This window comes from Abrus precatorius, unplaced genomic scaffold (genome assembly GCF_003935025.1).
Source record: "Abrus precatorius isolate BTA unplaced genomic scaffold, Abrus_2018 Scaffold4, whole genome shotgun sequence".
Taxonomy (NCBI): Eukaryota; Viridiplantae; Streptophyta; class Magnoliopsida; order Fabales; family Fabaceae; genus Abrus; species Abrus precatorius.
This window is the reverse complement of record NW_020874384.1, coordinates 212,515-233,731: the sequence shown is the minus strand read 5'-3', so window position 1 is coordinate 233,731 and position 21,217 is coordinate 212,515. Positions and strand designations below refer to the sequence as shown.

The 21,217-nt window shown below is 30.4% G+C and overlaps 2 protein-coding genes across 2 annotated transcripts; one reads left to right on the top strand and one right to left on the bottom strand.

Annotated features, from left to right (window-relative positions):
* Window positions 1-2,206: 2,206 nt before the first annotated feature.
* Window positions 2,207-14,572, bottom strand: LOC113865071 (receptor-like serine/threonine-protein kinase SD1-8). Its single transcript, XM_027499427.1, is given in 14 exon segments — window positions 2,207-2,512; window positions 2,591-2,741; window positions 2,830-3,067; window positions 3,205-3,415; window positions 3,501-3,646; window positions 4,015-4,109; window positions 4,189-5,541; window positions 9,217-9,503; window positions 9,607-9,757; window positions 9,905-10,142; window positions 10,255-10,465; window positions 10,707-10,852; window positions 11,235-11,345; window positions 11,492-14,572. Coding segments are annotated over 14 exon segments (4,932 nt in total). The 5' UTR covers window positions 12,780-14,572.
* Window positions 14,573-18,426: 3,854 nt separating this feature from the next.
* On the top strand, window positions 18,427-20,161 carry LOC113865434. Its single transcript, XM_027499966.1, has 2 exons — window positions 18,427-18,946; window positions 19,944-20,161. Exons 1-2 carry the CDS (start codon window positions 18,508-18,510, stop codon window positions 19,994-19,996), a joined length of 492 nt encoding a protein of 163 aa, XP_027355767.1. The 5' UTR covers window positions 18,427-18,507; the 3' UTR covers window positions 19,997-20,161.
* Window positions 20,162-21,217: the final 1,056 nt, after the last annotated feature.

Sequence of the window (21,217 nt, the reverse complement as noted above, 5' to 3'; positions counted from 1 at the left end):
AAGTAACTTAACCTAAAAGTATAATTGAAAGTCAATTCTTTGACTCAACAACCCTTCTTTCAAATTAAAAATCCTAATTCCTTAGAAAATCCTAATTGAAACAAGTATTAGGACTTCATAATTTTGACCTCTATAGTGCCTCCAATCATGTTGCTTTATCTTAATTTTAATTCTTATCCCAATCTTCCAATTACAAATAGAAATTTATGATCCACTAAGAATAGCCAATTTATGGAGGCCTTAAAAGCAAAGATAAGTAATCAATTTAAAATAAATAGACTTGAATTAAAAGTAAAAATTCAGATTACATATAGGTTAGGTTTTAGATCTCTCTTTTCTTAATTAAAAAAGTTAGTTACACATAACAACACAAAGAAAAATCATAAAACAAGAAGAAATATAAAATGGCTCCATGAAAATTGATAAACTAGACACTTGATTCCTCAAGGATGCAAGTGCTTCTACCTCAAGGTTTGCAAAGAGAGAGAATTTTAGAAGATAAAGTTGCTAAATGTCAAAAACTGTTCAGATCTCAGGTTTTTGTGTCATTTATAGCTTTTGCATAAAATTTGGTGTTAATAATGCTAGTTTAAGCATTATCACATACTACACCATTATGATATCCTGAAATTAATAATGCAATTATAGGTGTTAATTACTGAAAACTTCTAATCACAATCATATATTTTATGATTGCGAATTACTCATGTGATATTTCTTTTTCTTTTTTATTTATTATGATTATTATGTTCTTATTGAATATTTATAACTCAATTTTTTTTATTTAATATTTATAAATCATGAGATAGTAGAGTTACAAGTTAATAAGAATATCAGTTCTTCTTAGTAGAACTTTCGTTGGTGGGCCTTCATTGTTTTGATAGCCTTACATTTTTTCTTTTTGTTTTATTATATTTTTTACATTCTACAGTTGTTTAATAGTTAAACCTTTTAGTCCAAAAACGTATTAAATATTTTAGTTTTGATATTATAATATTTTGGAATTTGATTAGTTTGATTAAGTTATAAATCAATTTGGATATATTATTATATTTTTGAATAAAAAAATATAAAAAAAAATTGCCAAAATTTTGATAAATTTATCTTATTACTTTATCAAAGAAGTTTATTGTTTTATGTATTAGTTTCTAAGCAGACTAGTATAATATTTTTCTTATAATTTTCATTTTAAATTTTTCTAAAATCCATAGTTATAATAATGTGAGTCTAAAAACAATAAAATTAAAAATTACTTTATAAATCTAACTTAATCTAAATTATAATAACTAATTAAAAATTACAAAATTTATATAATAAAACTCTTATAGTTATATAAAATTATTTATTTTTCTCATCGTTTACATTCAATAAAGTGTAAAGTTTGTCACTTATCAAGCTTCTATTGGTCATTTCTTCCTTGTACACGCACGAAGCCTTAGTTAAGGTCCCTTAAAAGTACGAAATCCAAAAGAGTGGCTAGATTCTATACTCTACGGTAGCACGATTAATTCTAACAGTCCAGGGTAAGACTTGTTTGTTTTTATTCATTTAAGTTAAATAAATTTCATAAAGCTCTATACAACTCATGTAGAGGATAAATTAAAATTCCTATACTAAAATTAAAAATAGATATTTGACAATAGTTACATTAAATTAAAATGATAGTTACCTAATGACAAATATATACAACCAATATTTATTATCTGTATCCCTTTTCCCAAAACAATATGTAGAGGTACACAATGAACTCCAAGTACTAATTGTAACATTAAGAAAATTAGAACAGTGCCTATGCTTATAAGAGCTGGCAAAACAAACCATCCCATCAAAACACCACCATTTTTCAGTAAAACTACAAAATTGCCATTGTACAGATTTTGAGCTGGAAACTGAATTGTGAGAAGTTCATACCTGTCAAGAGCTCTGGGATTAATTTGTAAAAGGAGGAGGAATATTCAAGAATAAACTATATTCATTGAACATATTCCTCTAATGAATTTGCCAGATTCATTTACAAACAAGTCATGACAAAATAATGAAATGGAGTTATTTGAAACATCACCAAAAATTGATCCATTGAATCATTCTCAAGCAACTATTCAGAGCTTTTGGAGTTCCCTGTAAGGCTTGCATTAAATCCTATCATCGGATTTGAATAATTGCCCTTTATGAGTCGGTGCAACATGTGCAGGTGACTCAATAATTTTCACCGGCCATTTAAAGATGTAATAGTTAATTCATCATTTGAAGACATTTCATTTTGATTGGAGCTTAAATTTCCTTCATCAGAAATTCTCCTTGGAAAGAAACCAGGCTCTTTAGGCTCAAACAATTCCATCTCACTCCCTAACATCTGAACTACAGAGGTCATGGTAGGCCTATCATCTGGGTATTGTTGAACGCATAAGAGACTAACATGGATGCAGCGCAGTACTTCTGAGACAACATAGGAGTTCTTTATGCTCAGGTCTATCAATTGTAAAGTGTTACCCTCTTTCCATAGTGTCCATGCCTTAATCATAAAAGAAGAAAAACATTAATCGCCTTTCAATTTTGGCATAAGTAAATCAATAGCAATCTGAGTGCTTACATAACCAACAAGATTAAGGGTCTGGTTTCCATGACAAAGGGCTCTATTTTTGTTCCCACATATAATCTCCAACAATAAAATACCAAAGCTGAAAACGTCAGATTTGATTGAAAACAGCCCATCAACGGCATACTCTGGAGCCATGTATCCACTACAAGAAACAATTAGAGAAAGAATAATCACATGACATGTAAAAACTAAATGAATATGGTGATGTATACAGTTAGACAGACACTCACTATGTCCCAACTACTCTATTTGTATTTCCTTCAATCTGGTCTCCTCCAAAAGCTCTAGCCATTCCAAAATCTGATATTTTTGCATTTAACTTCTCATCGAGTAAAACATTACTGGCTTTGAGATCCCTATGAATAATCCTTAGTCGAGAATCTTGATGAAGATACAAAAGTCCCCTAGCAACTCCAAATATTATGTGAAAACGCTGCGGCCAATCCAACAATTTACCATTCACTTTATCTGCTTTTTACATAGCAAATACATTATCATACTTTCATCCATGTATATTCAAACTTAATAAGCCACTAAGAATTACTATAGTAAAAGAAAAAAAAAAACGTTTGTGCCAAAATTTAAGCATTCTTCGTATTACATACCAAATATGAGGGAGTCTAGGCTGCCATTAACCATGTATTCATATACTAGTAATTTTTCTCGTCCTTGAATGCAACAACCAAGAAGCTTCACAAGATTTCGGTGCTGAAGTTTTGCAATCAGTTTTACTTCTGTTGCGAACTCGACCATTCCTTGTCCAGAGCTACTTGAAAGTCTCTTAACAGCTATTTCTTGTCCATTTGGTAATTTTCCCTGCATAATTGCATTCAGTTGAGTAGATGCTTTTCATAACATTTATACTTCCCCAGTTGTCTTAAGTGCTTAAATATGGAATTACCTTATATACAGGTCCAAAACCGCCTTGTCCAATCTTATTATTCAACGAGAAATTGTTAGTGGCCACAGTGAGTGTTAGCAGATCAAACAATGGCAGATCCAAATCTTCTAGATGTCTTTCAATGTCATCTTTTGTGTTTGACTTATCTGTAAAATGGAAGAAACGAAAAAGACATCCAAAATTATTATGAAACATAAGGAGGGGATTGAAACTGGTTGAAGTAGATAAATATGCAACAATATTTGATTGAAAGAAGGAAATAAAATAGAGACTGTGGTTGGAATTTCTTAAATCTGTAACAAGTTCCAACTCTAGATCATTAAAACCATGAGATTTTTGTGTTATTAAACTGCCACTTTGCCTGAAATTCTCCATTAAGCCATGATTTCGTCAAGAGTGTATTGAGAATTATAAGAATTTCTAACTTCTTTCAATTTAAACAAATATATATTAAAAAAAAGAACTGCCACAATTTAGTAAAAACTGACAAAAACACGAGTGAAGCACAATTTACCAGCAATGTTCCTTCTGACTCTGTATATGACGTAAATGCAAAATAAAAGTACCCCGCATGTTGCACCAATTATGGTAGCAATTATTTTTCTCCCTCTGTTGTTGCGCCCTGTGTTGAGGCAGAGGCTCTTCATGGTCAGGCATTGATCAAACAAAAAGGCTTCATATTTGAAACTGAGAAGAATGATGGAATTATTAAGAAATATCAATAAAATCTTTACCTAACTCCGAAGCAGACATTCGAATATATAAATCTTGCCCACCAGTTTGAAACTGTTTGATGTCAATGAGATCATCAAACCACATGACACAACCACTACCTCCTCCTCTTATGTCTGAACTAGTATAGGCCATACAAGAACAATTATTCAAGCACTTCACTCTGCATTCCTCTAAATCAATATTCTCATCCAGCCAAGTTTGTGTAGTATCAGGAACTTTCAAGCCTAGATATTTGACAAACTCATCCGTGCCATTGTCTTTGCAGCTTAACGGTTTATCACGGATGCATCCTTGACTCCATTTCATTACATTCCACTCTCTTGGTGACTTTGGACTGAACCCTTTCAAACACTGGCAAGGTGGTGACTCTTCAATATTGCAATTCCCATATGCTCCACAGACTCCATACATATCACACTGATCAATAGGGGTGCTCTGATAAAGATTCCATTTTGATAGACTCTCCAACCACAATTGAGTTTGAAAACTGTCTTTAACTATTTTGACTCTGGTAACGACAGAAATATTCTTGACAGCATAAGAGTAGAACATCTCAGCCTTGTTAGACGCATACATAGGATCGTTTTTAGAAACATAGTTTAACTCATAGAATGGATTTGATTCCTGAAGTGCTAAGCCACTGAAATGAACACCATTCCACGGTCCAACGCGACAGTACTTTTCTGTTCGGTTCATCACATAAAACTCTGGATATCTATGGAGAACTAGACCCCAAGAAAGATCTCCTGGTGAGGGATCATCTTCACTCTTCCATGCCGTTATCTTCCGTTCCAAACCAGTTCGAAGGTCCCATCCCAACTTCATCCCCGGCAAGAGTGTATTAGATGGATAATCAAAGCTTTGCCACAAAAAGTTTTCTTGGTTTAGTTCTCCTTCATTTCTTATCACAAGATTGCCACTGTCCAAAAGCTCTAGCACTGGATTCTGTGCATATTTTTGAGAGGTTGAAATTGTATACCAAACAACAGAACCATTTTGGCTCAGCACAAGATTGCCTGTGTTGTTGAGTGTTAAGTTGCCTGAGGTATCATTAACTGGGTTTGCTGCGTTTGCAACCCAAACAGCGTCTATAACAGCAATGTTGTGAAACCAAATCCCCAGGTAACGTTTTTTAGAACTACCTGGGCTGAAGAAACCAAACTCAAAAGCTCCACTATTGGACACTAAGGTATTGCCGTCACTGATAGATTGTGACACACTCAGAGAACTAATTGCTGAGGAAATATTGAGAGAGGGAACGAGTATACATGCAACAAAAATCATAAAATAAACACTGTCCATTGAACTATGGGTTTAGTGCTACTGTGCTATTTGGATGCTGATGATATGGATTCAGCAAAGTGTATCATATTTCATAAACGCACAATGCAGTTTGACTAAGTCAAACTTAGGCACCTACGTACGCGTTTAGCCCAGCATGTGATTTTTTTTTTTTGTACATATTTCATTTGTCCACGCCAAGTAGTAGCTAACCTGCATGTATGATAATAGTATACGAATACAAAGACATTACTTTTGAACTGGATAGGTTGGTGAACACACCAACTTTTGAGTACATGATTAAAAGTCAAAGTCTTTACTAAATCGTTAACATGAGTTATGGTCCAAACTTTGCCTGCGGTTCAGTAACTTTTGACAACACTACTCTGTTTTGCGCACCCTGTTGTGCCCATTATGTATCTAAATCAGCTCCAGTACATCATGGAAGTTAAAGAACTCTTTCTCAGCAAAACATTCACACATTGGTAATGCAGTAGCATTGAAACGCATGCCATTCCATGGACCAAGTCTCTATGGTATTTCTTTATTCCCTTCAGCATATAGATCTCAGGATAAGGATCCAACATAATACCCCAAGATAAGTCTTCTGGGGTTGGATCATCAGCAATCTTCCAAGATCATGTGTTGCTTCTTTGTGTCAATGGCAGATCAAGTTAGAACAAACCAAACATGGAGTCGTATTATGATCCTTTTAATGGTCAGAGTGGATATAAAAGGACTAAATTGTAATCTTAAAAATTTATTGGAACTTGACTAATTATACTGGTGAATTATTTAAAAAAGGGTAAACAGTCAAATTAATTAATCCTTAAAAAATATAATGCCGATCATATTAGTCCAGTGATGAAAATTACATCTTCACGATTCATAGATATACATTTAGTTTTCAAAGTGACCACTGATGAGTATTCAGCGAGTCAAATTACTCCACAAAATTCATGACATAGGAACTAATTTTATTAAAGAAATTCACATTCAAGGACTTCAAACATATTTTTTATCACTTAAGTACTAATGAGTATATGACTGATGTTACACTATCATTCGAAGACTAATCTAACTATATACTGAATGACTAATCTAACTATATACTAATTCATTTTGAAATGGTCCACTTATACAAAGCCGCGTGATTCTTTGATCAAAGAATATCCCTTCATCTTAATCAATTCTCTTGACACCTATGCCATGCAGCTATGATAATACAACTTTCCAAATACTATGCATATGAGTTGCTTACTTTTTGTAACCTTTTTCCTTTGTTCTCATTATGAGGTATTTAACCTTCTTTCAATGGTGGTCCCATCCTTACCCTTTGTAATAATAGCCAAGTACTTGAACTCGTTGCAAATTCAATTAAAATCTAAGTTAGAAGCTTGTTGTTTAGCGTTATATCCGTAGTCAACTATCATTTGAATAAATAATGAATTACCTAATAACTAAACGAGAAGCTTGTAATCCCTATAAATTTCCTTCTAAAAAAAGGAAATGGATAGATACTGTGAATTTTTTATCACAAAAGCTAAATAAGAATACAGTGACATAATTTTCGTCCATATCCTATTTTTCTTTCTTTGACACATCCTTTATATAACACATTCATACGAAACATTGTCGTACTATAAAACACTTTTCTTTAGAAAAAAAAATGAGTGAAAAAATTAGTTTGATTTTGAAGGTTTTTCCTCCATCACACGTAGAGAAAAAGTTAGTTCAACAGACATGTGGGTCAGATTTGAGTCACCGTCAAAAGTTAGTTTAACGGAAAAAAAATGATTTAAGTCTTATAAAAAATATTTTAATTACATTTTAGTTAATATTGAACATCTTGATTGTTCTACTTCCATTTAAGATTGAATATATAGTACATGAAGTTTGTAAAGCACATGTAAGTGAGCTAATATTAAAACTAATAGACTGATGCTATATTAAAAATAAATTTGGCCTAACTCTCTCTCTCTTAAAAGCTAGCGTAAGAAATATTCTAACCATAATCTTAATTAATAATATTAGGCATATTAACCCCATTTTTTAAAACTTATGGTGTTTTACTTATAGAGAGAGGAAGAGGAAGGATGTTGAAATGAAGAACATGACTAGAAGTTGGTCGAACTCATGAGAAGGAGCAACAACAAGATAATTGTTGGAAGATTGACACGACAGGAGAAATTAACAATTCATTTAAAGGAAGAATCATGAAAATAATTAACATGGAACTCAAAATTTTAAGAGATTAGGAGAAGGTTGATTAGATAATATCACTCTAATATTGTATTGAAATTATCGTCTTTTAATTATAGAAAGAGGAAGAGAGATTAAAGAAAATTAATATCAATTGAAATATATTGAGACGTGATGGGATCAATGCTCTTGAAGCTTAAAGGGTAAAACTTATATATACTAATTATAATCATAACTAAACAATGAAACAAATAAAAGAAAATATGAAAATGTGATAACCAATCTTAGGAGATAAGGAGAATATGAAACTAATCATAAAAAAAAATAATCTAATAATATATGATAAGATATTTTTAGCTATGTCATATATTCTAACATTTTTTCAATGAGAAATTTAAGTTTGATTTTTTTAATAAAATTAAATAATTTATGATAATGTAAATTATCAATTTTTTTTTTACTTTTTGAACTGTGAAACCATTTAGTGTAAGTTTTGTAATCAAGTAATTCTAAATTTATTTTTAATAAATAATACTTATATCGTTTGTTACTGTCAAAAGAAGTTATTCAAAATTAAAATTACTTTAATTCTATCTAATATTAACTACGTTACAAACAATGTAAAAAACAAATATATTTTTAAGTGATTTAATAATTCATTAGTGCTTTGTTAAGACAGTATTTTCAGTTTAAAAAATAAATTAAGACTATAAAAAAAATAAAAACAAAGAGAAGAATGAAAAGAAAGAATTAAGAAAAATTGAATATAAAACATCAAAAATTTAGAGGATAAATAATTAGAAAAAATTATATGTAAAAATTATCAAGTAATAATAGTGTGTCATATCACCTTGAATTTTAAAGACTCTATAAAATCTTACCTCTCATAATAACTATATAACAAATAGAGCTTATAATAAAATGTGTTTTTTTAACTTTATAGTTTTTAAAATTGAGTTTAAACATCGAATAATAATATTTTTTTATTAAAAAAATAAATTTATCACATTAAAGTTATAAAAATGTGATAAATATTCTTTTTAATAAAATTTACTATGTATGAGTGTTTAAACTCAGCATTGTTTTTCACGGAACAAGAACAAAAAATTTCTCTTTTAAAAAAAAAATTAAAATAAAATAATACAAGAATGTCTAACTTTGATTTCACAAAAGATTAAGGGCACTTAAGTGCTTCGACCTAATATTCTCCAAATTGACTTATGTATTTTCAAAATCTTGTTTATGGCTTCAAACTGATATATCCCAAATATGAATATAAATAATGCATATTTCAAATGCCATTAAAATAAATTCAAATTGTACAATAAAGCTTCAAGTGAAAGAGATAATTATATTCATGGTTTTTTTCCACCTTTTAATATATCTAAACGAACTCTCATGGAAATAAAAATTAGAGCATCTATATACTTACACAAATGTATATCTAGTTACACTTCATTAGAGCAATATGTGCAACAATTATCTCATTGATTCTCACCGAGCACTTAATGAAGTTATTGTCATTTCAACTTTCCCACTTGAACTTGAATTTCCTTCAGTAAATTCATTTTTCGTAAAAAAACCTGGCTCTTTAGGATCATCTAATTCCATCTCACTCCCTAACATTAGAACCACTGAGGTCATTGTAGGTCGATCTTCTGGGAATTTTTGCACACATAAGAGTCCAACATGGACACAACGCAACACTTCATATGCAAAACATGAATCCTCTATGTTTGGGTCAATAATTTGTAAAGTCATGCCTGTTTTCCAAAATCTCCATGCCTAAATCACAATAGAAGAAAAAAGTTATTACCAAAAGTATATGTTATAGTAACATGCATGTCAATTGTATCATGGTTAAATTAAAAATTAGCTAAGTGCTTACACGACTAACAAGGTTACGAGATTGATTTCTACGATGATTTCCTCTATTTTTCTTCCCACTTATAATCTCCAATAGTAAAATACCAAAGCTGAAGACATCAGATTTTGTAGAAAATTGCCCATCAATTGCATACTCCGGTGCCATGTATCCACTGCAACAAATCATTAAGAGGAAAAATATTCACGTGTTATATGTCTGTATTGTATTGTATTATATATATATATATATATATATATATATATATATATATATATATATATATATATATATATATGGTGTTGGATGGATAGACACTCACAATGTTCCAACAATTCTACTTGTATTTCCTTCAATATCCTCTCCTCTGAAAGTTCTAGCCATTCCAAAATCTGATATTTTAGGATTCAAAGTATCATCTAATAAAATATTACTTGTTTTGAGATCTCTATGGACAATTCTCAATCGAGAATCTTGATGAAGATACATAAGCCCCCGAGCAATTCCACAAATTATGTTGAAACGCTTTGGCCAATCTAGAAATTTTCCTTTGGTAGGATCTGTGTTATTCATAGAAAATATATTATTCAGCATTAAATACTCTAAGCTAGCTATCACTGTAGTTTTAAAAATGTACAGAATCATAATATAAGATGTTTTTATATTCCATACCAAAAATGAAATAGTCTAGGCTGCCGTTAGTCATATATTCATAAACTAACATTCTTTCTTGTTTGTGAATGCAACAGCCTAAAAGCTTCACAAGATTTCGATGTTGAAGTTTTGCAATTAATTTGACTTCATTTACAAACTCAGACATTCCTTGTCCTGAGCTCTTTGAAAGCCTCTTCACAGCAATTTCTAGTCCACTTGTTAATTTTCCCTGCATAATCAAATTCATATGATAGATGCCTTTTTTAGAAAACTAACACTTCTTTAGTTGTTAGTAATGTAATAGTACCCAAATATTGAAAAGAAATTCTATTTTTGTATACATTCTTTTACAACTGAGAGAAATAAGAAGAGAAAAGAAAAAATGTGAGATAAGTGATGTGATGAAGAAACATACAGAAAAAATTATAAAAAAATGTGTGCAAATAATATATAACTCAATATTGGATTACCCAATAGACAGGTCCAAAACCGCCTTCCCCAATCTTTTTCTCCTTTGAGAAGTTATCAGTGGCAGCAATAATTATTGACAAATCAAGCAATGGGAGATCCAGATCATCCACATAATTTTCATAGTTATTTTCTGCCTCTGACTTTTCTGGAAAATGGTAAAAGACCTTTAGCAATATTAATTATCAAAAGTAGGGAAGAGAATTGAAACCAATAAAAATAGATAAGTATATCTGAACCTAAAGGAAAAAGAAAACATAATAATAGTGTTATGTCAACCTTTTTTTTCTCTCTTACAAGTCATTAAACTCTACCGCTATGAAACGAGACACACAACAGAACCATGTTAATATGCCACCTAACCAAAAGTTCAAAGGATATATAGCTTTAAATACTCTAAAAACCAATTATTTGAATAACTGTAATTCTCAAGGGAATTGACCAAAAACAGAATTTCCATTTAAAACAATATAGAGAACTATTGACCCATTTTTTCAGTGAAATGTGAGAGAAGAGAAGAACAATTTTACCAGCTATGTTCCTTCTGTAGACAAAATAAATACCAAGCAAAAGCATTCCCAAGGCTGCAGCCACTGAGGTAACAAGTATTATTTTAGAGTTCCTTTTGTGCCTTGCAGAATCTTCATGGTTGAATTTGATCCAACAAAACAACAACAGTTAAATTCCATATTGAAATACTTAGCTTAAATTATCAAATACAAGATTGAAATGCTGGTGAAAAGAAATTATAAAAGCATTAATAGCAAAAATTTAATAATGTATATACCTAATTCTGAAGCAGGCAACTTTATATATAAGGGTTGCCCATTGTTTGGATCTGGATATTGTTTGATGTCAATTAGATCGCGGAACCACATGACACAGCCACTACCTGCTCCACTTATATTAGAATTTGTGTATGCCTTGCAAGAACAATCATTCAAGCACTTGGTTGCACATTGCTCTAGATCAATAGCCTCATCCACAAATGTGTATTTAGTATCTGGCACTTTCAACCCTTGCAATAGTACAAACCCATCATTTTTGCAATTCAACGAATGTTTGAGGACACAGCCGTCTTTCCAATCCATTGAGTTCCATTTTTGAGGAGACTTAGCCTTGAACCCTTTTAAACACTCACACATCGGTGATGCAGTAGTACTGCAATATGTATTGACCCCACAAGCGCCATACTTGTCACAGTATTCTCCTCCTGGCATAGTGGAATAAAAGTTCCATTGTTTTTCAGCCTCTGACCACACATAGCGAGGACGGTCAAGACTTGTTTGATTAAGCACCGCCTTTGTTATTAAATGAGTCTGAAGTGTCCACATGTAATAAACCTCATCCTTATTGGAGACAAATGTGTAATTAAAAACAGGATTAGGCCTCATTTCTGGCATACCACTGAACCTCATGCCATTCCATGGTCCAAGTCTATGGTATTTCTCTGTGCCCCTCATCATATAAATCTCAGGATAACTATGCAACATAATACCCCAATATAAGTCTCCTGGTGTTGGATCATTGTCACTCTTCCAAGCAACGAGACTCCTATTTATTTTCCTTTTAAGGTCCCATCCAATTTTCATCCCTGCCAACATTGTATTAGAAGGGTAGTCAAAACTTTGCCACAGAAATTTCTCTAAGTCTGTTTCGTTTTTCTCTCTGATCACAAGATTGCCAGAATCTAATAGCTCCGCTATTGGATTATGCAATTTTTGTGGAGAATTCGTGAACCAAACAACCATTTTGTTGTGTGTGAGGACCAAACTGCCAGAGCAGTTTAGTGTCAAGATGGCTGTGGTGTCATTGATTGGGTTGCCACCATTTGCAACCCAAACAACGTTTTGAGTTTGAATACTCTTATACCGAATACCGAGGTAGATTTTGTTTGGATTTCCTAGATCAAAAAAGGCAAGTTCAAAGGTTTCTTGTTTGGAAACTATGGTGTTTCCATATCTGAGGGACTGAGATTGAGAAATAGAAGATGTGTATGCTGGTGTGGAAACTATTATGGAAGGGATAAATAGTATATAAACTATGATTCTCATTAAAAAAAGAGTAAACTTCATTGAGTACAAAGCTTGAGAGTTAGAGATTAAAATAAAAAGAAGGAAAGCTTGAACTACTATATATTAATATAATATAGAAGCTAGGACAATAAAATTTACAACAATTTGAAACCATGCATGAGCCATAATGGAATCAGCTGGTGCACAAAACTCAAAAGGGTGGACAATTGCATTGCTGAGCGATGAAGAGTCACTAATGTGTGGTTGGACCTTTGAATACTAAATGTTAACTTGATTATATAAATGCTGAAATTCATAAGAGTTCCAGTAGAACTTTCAATGACACTAAATTTCGTTGTTTAGGGGTTTTGTTTCTTTATAATCCGTGTTGCTAAAAGGACCGCAGACTTGAATATTGTGGTTCACAGTCACTGTCTGAATAACATTGAAAGTTTGTGTGGTTATAGAGTGGACCAATTAAGAAAGTGGTCCACAAAATTTACACGTAATAACAAGTTTGACATATTTTTGTTGTTTCATTTCAATTTCTAGTACTAACCGACGGGTAGTTAATTCAAGTTTTAAGTGTTTGATTCCTTAAATGATGTTCCGGGGTTCAGTCTTATCTGTGAAAAAATTTAATTGTCATGTTGTGAATGTTTTGAGCTCGAATAAAATTGTTTCTGGTGAAGGATATTGTTTACATGTCTGGGGTTAAATTTTGTTAAAATTGCAAGTAATATTTCGATCCATTATATGTAAAAATATCATGATTATATAATGAATGCAACTAATGTCTAAACCGTTGCATATTTTGTATATACTTTAAAAGATTTAATGAGGATTAACTTTATCTTAAGTAATTTTAGAATTTATTTCATTTAAATATTTTATGAGATAAGGTTTGATTTGGTCTAACTCATTTCCGTGAAATGATTTAATTAGAATTCAAAGTCAAGCACATTGTCACCACGCGTAATCACACAATCAAATATCTTGCAGCTTTCTTTCCCACAGTTGGACTTACATATATAGTTCTTGAATGGTTGAAGTGGAACACGAACATTCATACATAGCTTCTGAAAGGCTTGAAGAGAGAAAATTGGAACATCAACAAAGATTACTGGTGTGGGGTCATACAAGAAATTTCACATGAATCACACCGCTCACAAACTAAGCCATCATATTCTCTGTTAGTCATATTGAAGAGAGAGCCATTGCCCCCATCTGTGTACCTTTCAATGTGTTCACCACTCACACGGCATGGGAAATTGGTATTTGATAGTTTGGAATAATCACAGCAGATTAAACAGATTAAATACACTAAACAATATACTCTTTATAACATAATTTTCTAAAATTTATAAAAAAAAGTATACAAGTCTCACTCTTTTTCACTTTTAAATTATTATTCTTCTTTCATATTCTTTTAATTTTTAATAAATATTAACCATCAATGAAAAGTGTATTAAATAATATGTTGTTAACATTCCTCTAATTATATTTGGATTTTACTACAATTAAGAACAAAACTTAATTAAAATGTTTTTAATGAGAGTTTATCTTATAAATTTTGATCATAAAATTTTTTAACATAAATTAAAGAGTTTATTCTAGTAAGTTTTATCAAAGCTGAATGCTTTTACTTTTTCTCATGATACTTAGAATCAAGTAGTTAATTGAGAATATTGATCAGAAACATACTAAATTTAACTTGCTCTTGAGAAGCTAACTCAATAAAAAAGGATTATTGCATTTTAAACCTTGACACAAACTTCTTGCAACCAAAATTAAACCTATGACTTGTGAAGTAGGCATCTTTGATACCATATTAAAAGCAGATCAGAATTAATTTACTCTCAAAAATTAAGAAATAAAAATAATTCAAAACCTATAAAAAGTATTTTAGTCCCATTCTGGCCTAAGGTGAGATATGAAAAGAAAAAAAAATCATCAAATAAGTAAAAATATAACCAATAATGTTGATTAATAAAAAGTGGTGAAACAAAGCATATGAACCTTCCTCTGAATTCAGCTACTACAATGAATAATTAATTTGCGCGTACCAAAGTTAATTCTTATACTGTTACCATCTGATCATTGGACCTGAGCCCAAAGTCGTAGAAAAGAACAAAAGAAAGTGAAAGTAGTTGCCAGCCCAATAATGCTGAAAGTTCGTGGATATAACAGTTTCTAACCAGTTTTGGTAAGATGGAGTTGACCAAAAAAAAAGACACTAGTTTTGGTGTGTGGTTGTGGATCGTTGATTAATAACGTGTGTGTTTTATGCAATTCTTATAATTTTTTTATTTATTTTAAAAATTCTCATGGTTAAATTTATGATATGAAGTTTCATGTAATAAATATTTCATTAAAATGTTTGCAGTTATACAATTTATTCTAAATCAAATTTCAGCCAAGAAACTCATCCAATGCTTGCCATTTTCAAATAATTTGTGTTTGATAAATTATAAATCCTTTAAAGAAATATCATCGCATAAAGATTTTCCTTTTATTTGATTTCCACTAAGATTACATATTTTAAAAGGTTAATGCTTGATTAAGAACTGTTCAAGTTTTTATGCTTGATTAACTTTATCTTTAATTTTAATTTATTATAATTTTTATTATTTTGTTATAAATATCGAGGTTTTCTTTTTACTTACAAAGCATTAAACGGAGTACTATGCCGTAAAATAGTAGGAGAGGGTGTTGGATTGCATTGGTGGAGAAGCTGTTAAGCTATAAAAACATTGAAAGATATTAGCTGACTAAGGCAATAGTGGCAATGAAGAGTTAAATCAATTTATAGTACTCATCTTAAAATAAAAATATAAAAATTTAATACATTTAAAACTATTAATTGTGTTATTACATGAGAAAAATATAATAAAACACAATTTATGATGAGAAAAAGAATGTGTCTTGATTTTAAGATTCATTGTAATCTGTATTAAGATTTATAATTAAAAATGTATAAAATTTTAAATATTTAAATTTATAATACCAGAAAAGATAGTACAGGCATGTGGCACCTGCACAACTCACACGTGGGCCAAATGTCACCTTCATGACGTTGGCTTGAAAATGTGCTAAACCATGTCACAGTGTGGAACATGTAAGCGACCCTCATATTTTCATCCAATAATCATTTTTCTAATGAAATAAATTTTGCTTCAACAATTAAAATAGAGTTAGATTTATATTTAGAGGATTACAATTTGATATTGTAAGTAAATAAGTAAAAGTTTAATTTATTTGAAAGTCTAATTATATAATTTATTATATAAATAAAAAAATTGAAATATATATTTATTTTTGTATGATATTTTAAAAAAATAATTATAATAATTTAAAATTATTTTTATAATTTTTAAATATTACAAGCACTTTATATATTTTTTAAATAAAAATAAATACTTATTTTAGAGACAATTTTATAGCAAATAAAATTTTGAAGTCAACAATATAAATAATTAATAAAATAATAATAATTTTATTATTTTTATTTATACAATTTACAATATAAGTTGAAATAAATTTATTTTAATAGTTTCATACTTGTAAGTTGAGAAAGAAAAAAATTAGATAATATAAAATAATTTGAAAATAATAAAATTTTCAAGTAAATCTCTAATCATAAAAATAACAAATTTACTAAAAGTAATGAAAAAATCAATGTATAAATTATAAAATTATAATATATTATCAAAAAAATTTAATTATACAAGAATTTATACTTTATATTTTAGTTACAACTTAAAAAAATTATACTCAATAAAAGATAATATTAAAAAATTAAACAATTTTTATTATATTATTATTTTTTAAATTAAATTAACTAATAAAAATATAAATATACTCCTACAAATTCGAAAATATATATATAAAGTACAGTCCTTCAGAATTTATATTAATAGTTTCATTTTATTAGATAAAACTATATTAATAAAGACTATTATAATTTTAATATTTGACATATTTAATTTTCTAAAAAATGATAATATTTTAAACCAACTAAATTTGAAAAGTAGTTGTCCTTTTATAATATCTTAATAAAATAAAAATTGAAAATTAACCGAAAGTGAACTTTCCTAATTAGGGCCCCTTTAACGCGAAACGATGAGGTGATAGGCTTAGGCATAAATGAATCTAAGGGTACATGAATAGGTTGCAGTATGCACATTGCACACTGAATCATTACCAGAAGCATGAAAGCCAGAAATGACCGTTTCACCCACCAATGAATAACAGAATTGACAAGATGCTAGTTTTCTGACCTCCTCTGACCGTTACTCTCCACACAGTCATATACTATTGTTTGTTCTCCATTTCTGAAATGACCAATTCACCCTTTTGTGATCTAACCATGATTATGTCTTGCTTTGTATGTTAGTCTTGATTATGCTTTCTTAATGCACCCACTTTGCCTGTGCTCATTGATAATATCTTCATGTCAATGTCCATCCATTTTCATCATTCAACTCCACTAAACTAATAAGAGTGCCACGTCAGCTCATTGGGCCACATTAATTATTATTATTTGGTATTTAGTGTGTATCTCACTATACCTTCTACAACATGCAACTGCATTTCGTTGTCATCTACTACATTCACCTCAAAAATATCTTTTTTAAATTTTTATTTGAAATTGTACTTTAATTGTTTTTGTACGATTTTTTGTTTCATGTTTATTATCATTTTTATTAATGTTGGAACCTTTTATGAGAAACTTTGTATATTTAAATTTGAATTATTCTGATCATTAGTTAAAATTTAAAATATTTGATACTTGTATAAAAAAGAAGGTTACTATTGTACCAAAAAAGAGATACTACATTGTTAATTCGATTTAATTATTTAATAAAAATATTTTAGAGAAATATTGAAAAAAGAATGTGTTAACTAAGATGGTGACAACAAATTATTATGAATGATAAAAATACTATTTATAGAGTGAACTTATTGTCGGTTTAAAATGTTTACTGCCACTACTATTTAAACATTTTGTATATAAAATGAATTTCTATCAATAAATTAAATTAATAATATGAATGTTTAAATAAAAAATAAATAGAGTGAAAATAAAAATGAGTAATAATAAATATTCTCTCCTTATAACATGGATGAGAATATTATTCTTGTATCTCATTTTTTACACTTAAACTCCATTTTACACACCCCTTTATATTAAAAAAGAAAAGTAATAAGAAAAACTATTTATCTAATAAAATATGTATAAGGTAACAACGAAAACAGAGCTGTGTAAAAGTATCATCATTAAATGTTGAAAACCATATACGTATTGAAAATGAAAGTTTTGACAGTATACATTTGATATGAAAGTATATTGCTTTTACTTTGGGGGAAGGGTAAGGGGACAATAATTAAGATCAAGCAAGCTTTGTAATTATGTTAGTATGTACTAATTAACAATGCTTGGAACTTTCAAGATAAGTTACGAGATACATTCAAGCAAAGGACCAACAACTACATTTATAAGCATAAGAACAAATTAACGTAAGATGTGGTTGAGATAGTTTAAGTAGAGTAACTAATATATATATATATATATATACAAGGAACATAAAAAATGGTTGCAAATTAAACCTCAAAATCATCAAAAGACATTACCAAAGTCACCAACCAAGGGTAACATAGTCACTACACGCATTCTCAACCTTTTCTTAAACAGTCTTTACATTTTCCAATTTCCATCCTTCTCTTCTCAAAAAGAAACTCTCCTTAAACCCCCTCATGTTCTTTTCTCTTTTTGGTCTAAGCAACCATGGCAATCTTTAACACTCCCTCCACAGTCTTTTTGTCCTTCTCTCTCCTCCTATTTCTCTCTCCACAACTTTCTCACTCTTCCTCCTCCATCCATGATCTTCTCCGTTCAAAAGGGTTACCAGCTGGTCTCTTACCAGAGGAGGTAAAGTCCTATACTTTCTCAGAAAATGGACACTTGGAAGTGTTCCTAGATGCACCTTGCTTGACAAAGTACGAGAACAGGGTCCTGTTTGAACAAGTTGTCACTGCTAACCTCACCTATGGTAGCCTCATAGGAGTGGAGGGTCTCCAACAAGAAGAGTTGTTTGTGTGGCTACCTGTTAAAGACATTATAGTAAATGATCCATCTTCAGGGTTGATACTATTTGACATTGGAGTTGCCCACAAACAGCTTTCTCTGTCTCTCTTTGAAGATCCACCTCACTGCAAGCCAGAAGGTAAATTCACTCAATTGGATCATTTTGAAACTACCCTGAACAAGATTTTAACAGAGATCTGCCACTACCCTTTTGAAACTAAAGTCCAAAACAAGATATGCACAATCTTGGGTCACAATATATGCAATTGAATTGTTTGATCTTTTCAATTTACTGTTTGCTCTTGCCGGAGTCTTTTTTATTTTATTTTTAAAAAAATACTATTTTTGGGAGTGTGAGGGACAGTGAAATTTGTTTTGGCACTTTGTATTGATTGAGGTTTCCGTTATTTTGTGCAAAAGAAACAGCTTTTCTTTCTCACAGCTACATTCATGACTCCTGTTTCACAAACTGAAAAATTGTTGAGTTACTGTAATTAATTTAGTCACTTTCAATATTTATTTGGTTCTTGTGTATTTATCTCTCTCATGTCTTCTCATTCTAAGTACTACACTGACAATAAAAAAAAAAGACTCAGACAAAAACCATAGAGAGGAACTTTCCTTTGAATTAGAAGGAAAAAAAAAGTACATTATTCTATATAATATGTCAGCTTCTGAGGGTACTGCAGCATCACAGTAACATTTTTAGGCCAGATATGCAGAGCAGGATCATGGGGTGGGGTTAATTATATTTTTTTTATTGAATAAATATATTTTAGTTTTAAACTTTATAAATATCTCATTTTAATTATTAATTTTACAAAATGCATTTATATTTTAGTCTTTATATATATATATATATATATATATATATATATAATGAAGAAAAAAAAATTCAAAATGAGTAGTTTTAAAAAATTAAAGATTAAAGTGAGATTTTTGTCAAGTCAAGTATTGCACAATGGTTATTTACAATTACAAGAACTGATTTACTCTTTTTCTTTCTGTTTTGTTATTTTTTGGCTTTTTTTTATTATCATTTTCAACTTTGCGTGCATTTCCAAGGCTTGGAAGACAGGATTCTTTTGTCTATGTGCAATAATCTCGTGGTTGAGGCTAATTGTATGGTTGTGCAGGTGAGTTGAGGAATCATGTGAGGAAGGAAAAAGGATTTGAGGCCTTGAGGTAGAAAAAGATGCCACAATGTTTTCAAGCTTCAGCTGTTGTCTTTTTCTATGTCATGTTTATATGATTTTAGCCTTGCAATGCAACTATAGTCATATGAATGAGTAGGTGTTTGTAGCGTAGAGGTTGAGGTTGTTGAGAGCATGTAAAGATGTGGGGAGAGAAAGGGGGCAAAGAGAGAAAAAAAAACTATGGAATCTGAGGTCCTAATCAAATTTACAAGTTGTAATCTTCTAACTTTTGTTCATTCACCGCTTGTTCTGTTTGAAGATAAAAGATATGATAAGTGTCAAAGCAAAGGATCAAATATAGGTTTATGTTTTCCCAAAGCAATGACTAGGAAACTTGCCAACGAAAATGGGAAAAAAAATTAAAGGCATTTGGAATATGTTAATTGTCCCTTCAGTTTGGCCTTTCTGGCATATTGATATTACAACTGGAATTTTTTGTTCTTTACTTTTTGTTTAGGGAATAACATATTGAAGAATTGATGATTAGGATTCGTCTTTTATTCTAAAAAAAATCGCCTCTTGGGTCCAAAAAGTTACCATAATAGTCTAGGTTTACACACTTGCGTACACATATATGTGGCAAAAGAATCTTCAACTTTGAGATACTTGAAAGTAGAAAAGCCTCTATTTGAAAAGGGTAATACTAATGGTGCTCTAGTGTTGATGTAGCATTGAACTCCTCTTGAGTCTTGAGCATCATCAATGGCATGCAAGTCTTCTTTCACATGCCATTTTCTATAGATAAATGGTTATATTATATTTTAACCTTTGTTGTTTGGCACGTTACTTTTACATGCAAGGAATTATCAAGGTTGAAAAAATTATTTTAATTATGGGGATATTCTATGTAAGTGGCATATATCTCATGGATTGTACTTGGTTGGTATTTGGGAAATGTGTAAATATATATAAATTAATTGAAGCCTTTGGAGTCAAACAAACATAGAAAAAGAACTTGATTGCTTTGCTGGATGCAACATGAGTTAATGAATTGCAACGGCACAAAATTATGATTTTGATGATAAGTGTTTTTATGGGGCGTTTAACTTTTCTTTTCGGTGGAAAGTTAAGAAATTATTTAAATGTAAACGAAGCTTTGATTTTGGAAATGAGGGTTTGGGTTGGGACAGTGGGACTTTGCGTCTTCACGCGGGAACTGTGGGCCAGTCACGTGTGGGGTCACCTTTTAATGTATGATAACTTTGGGCTGGCCC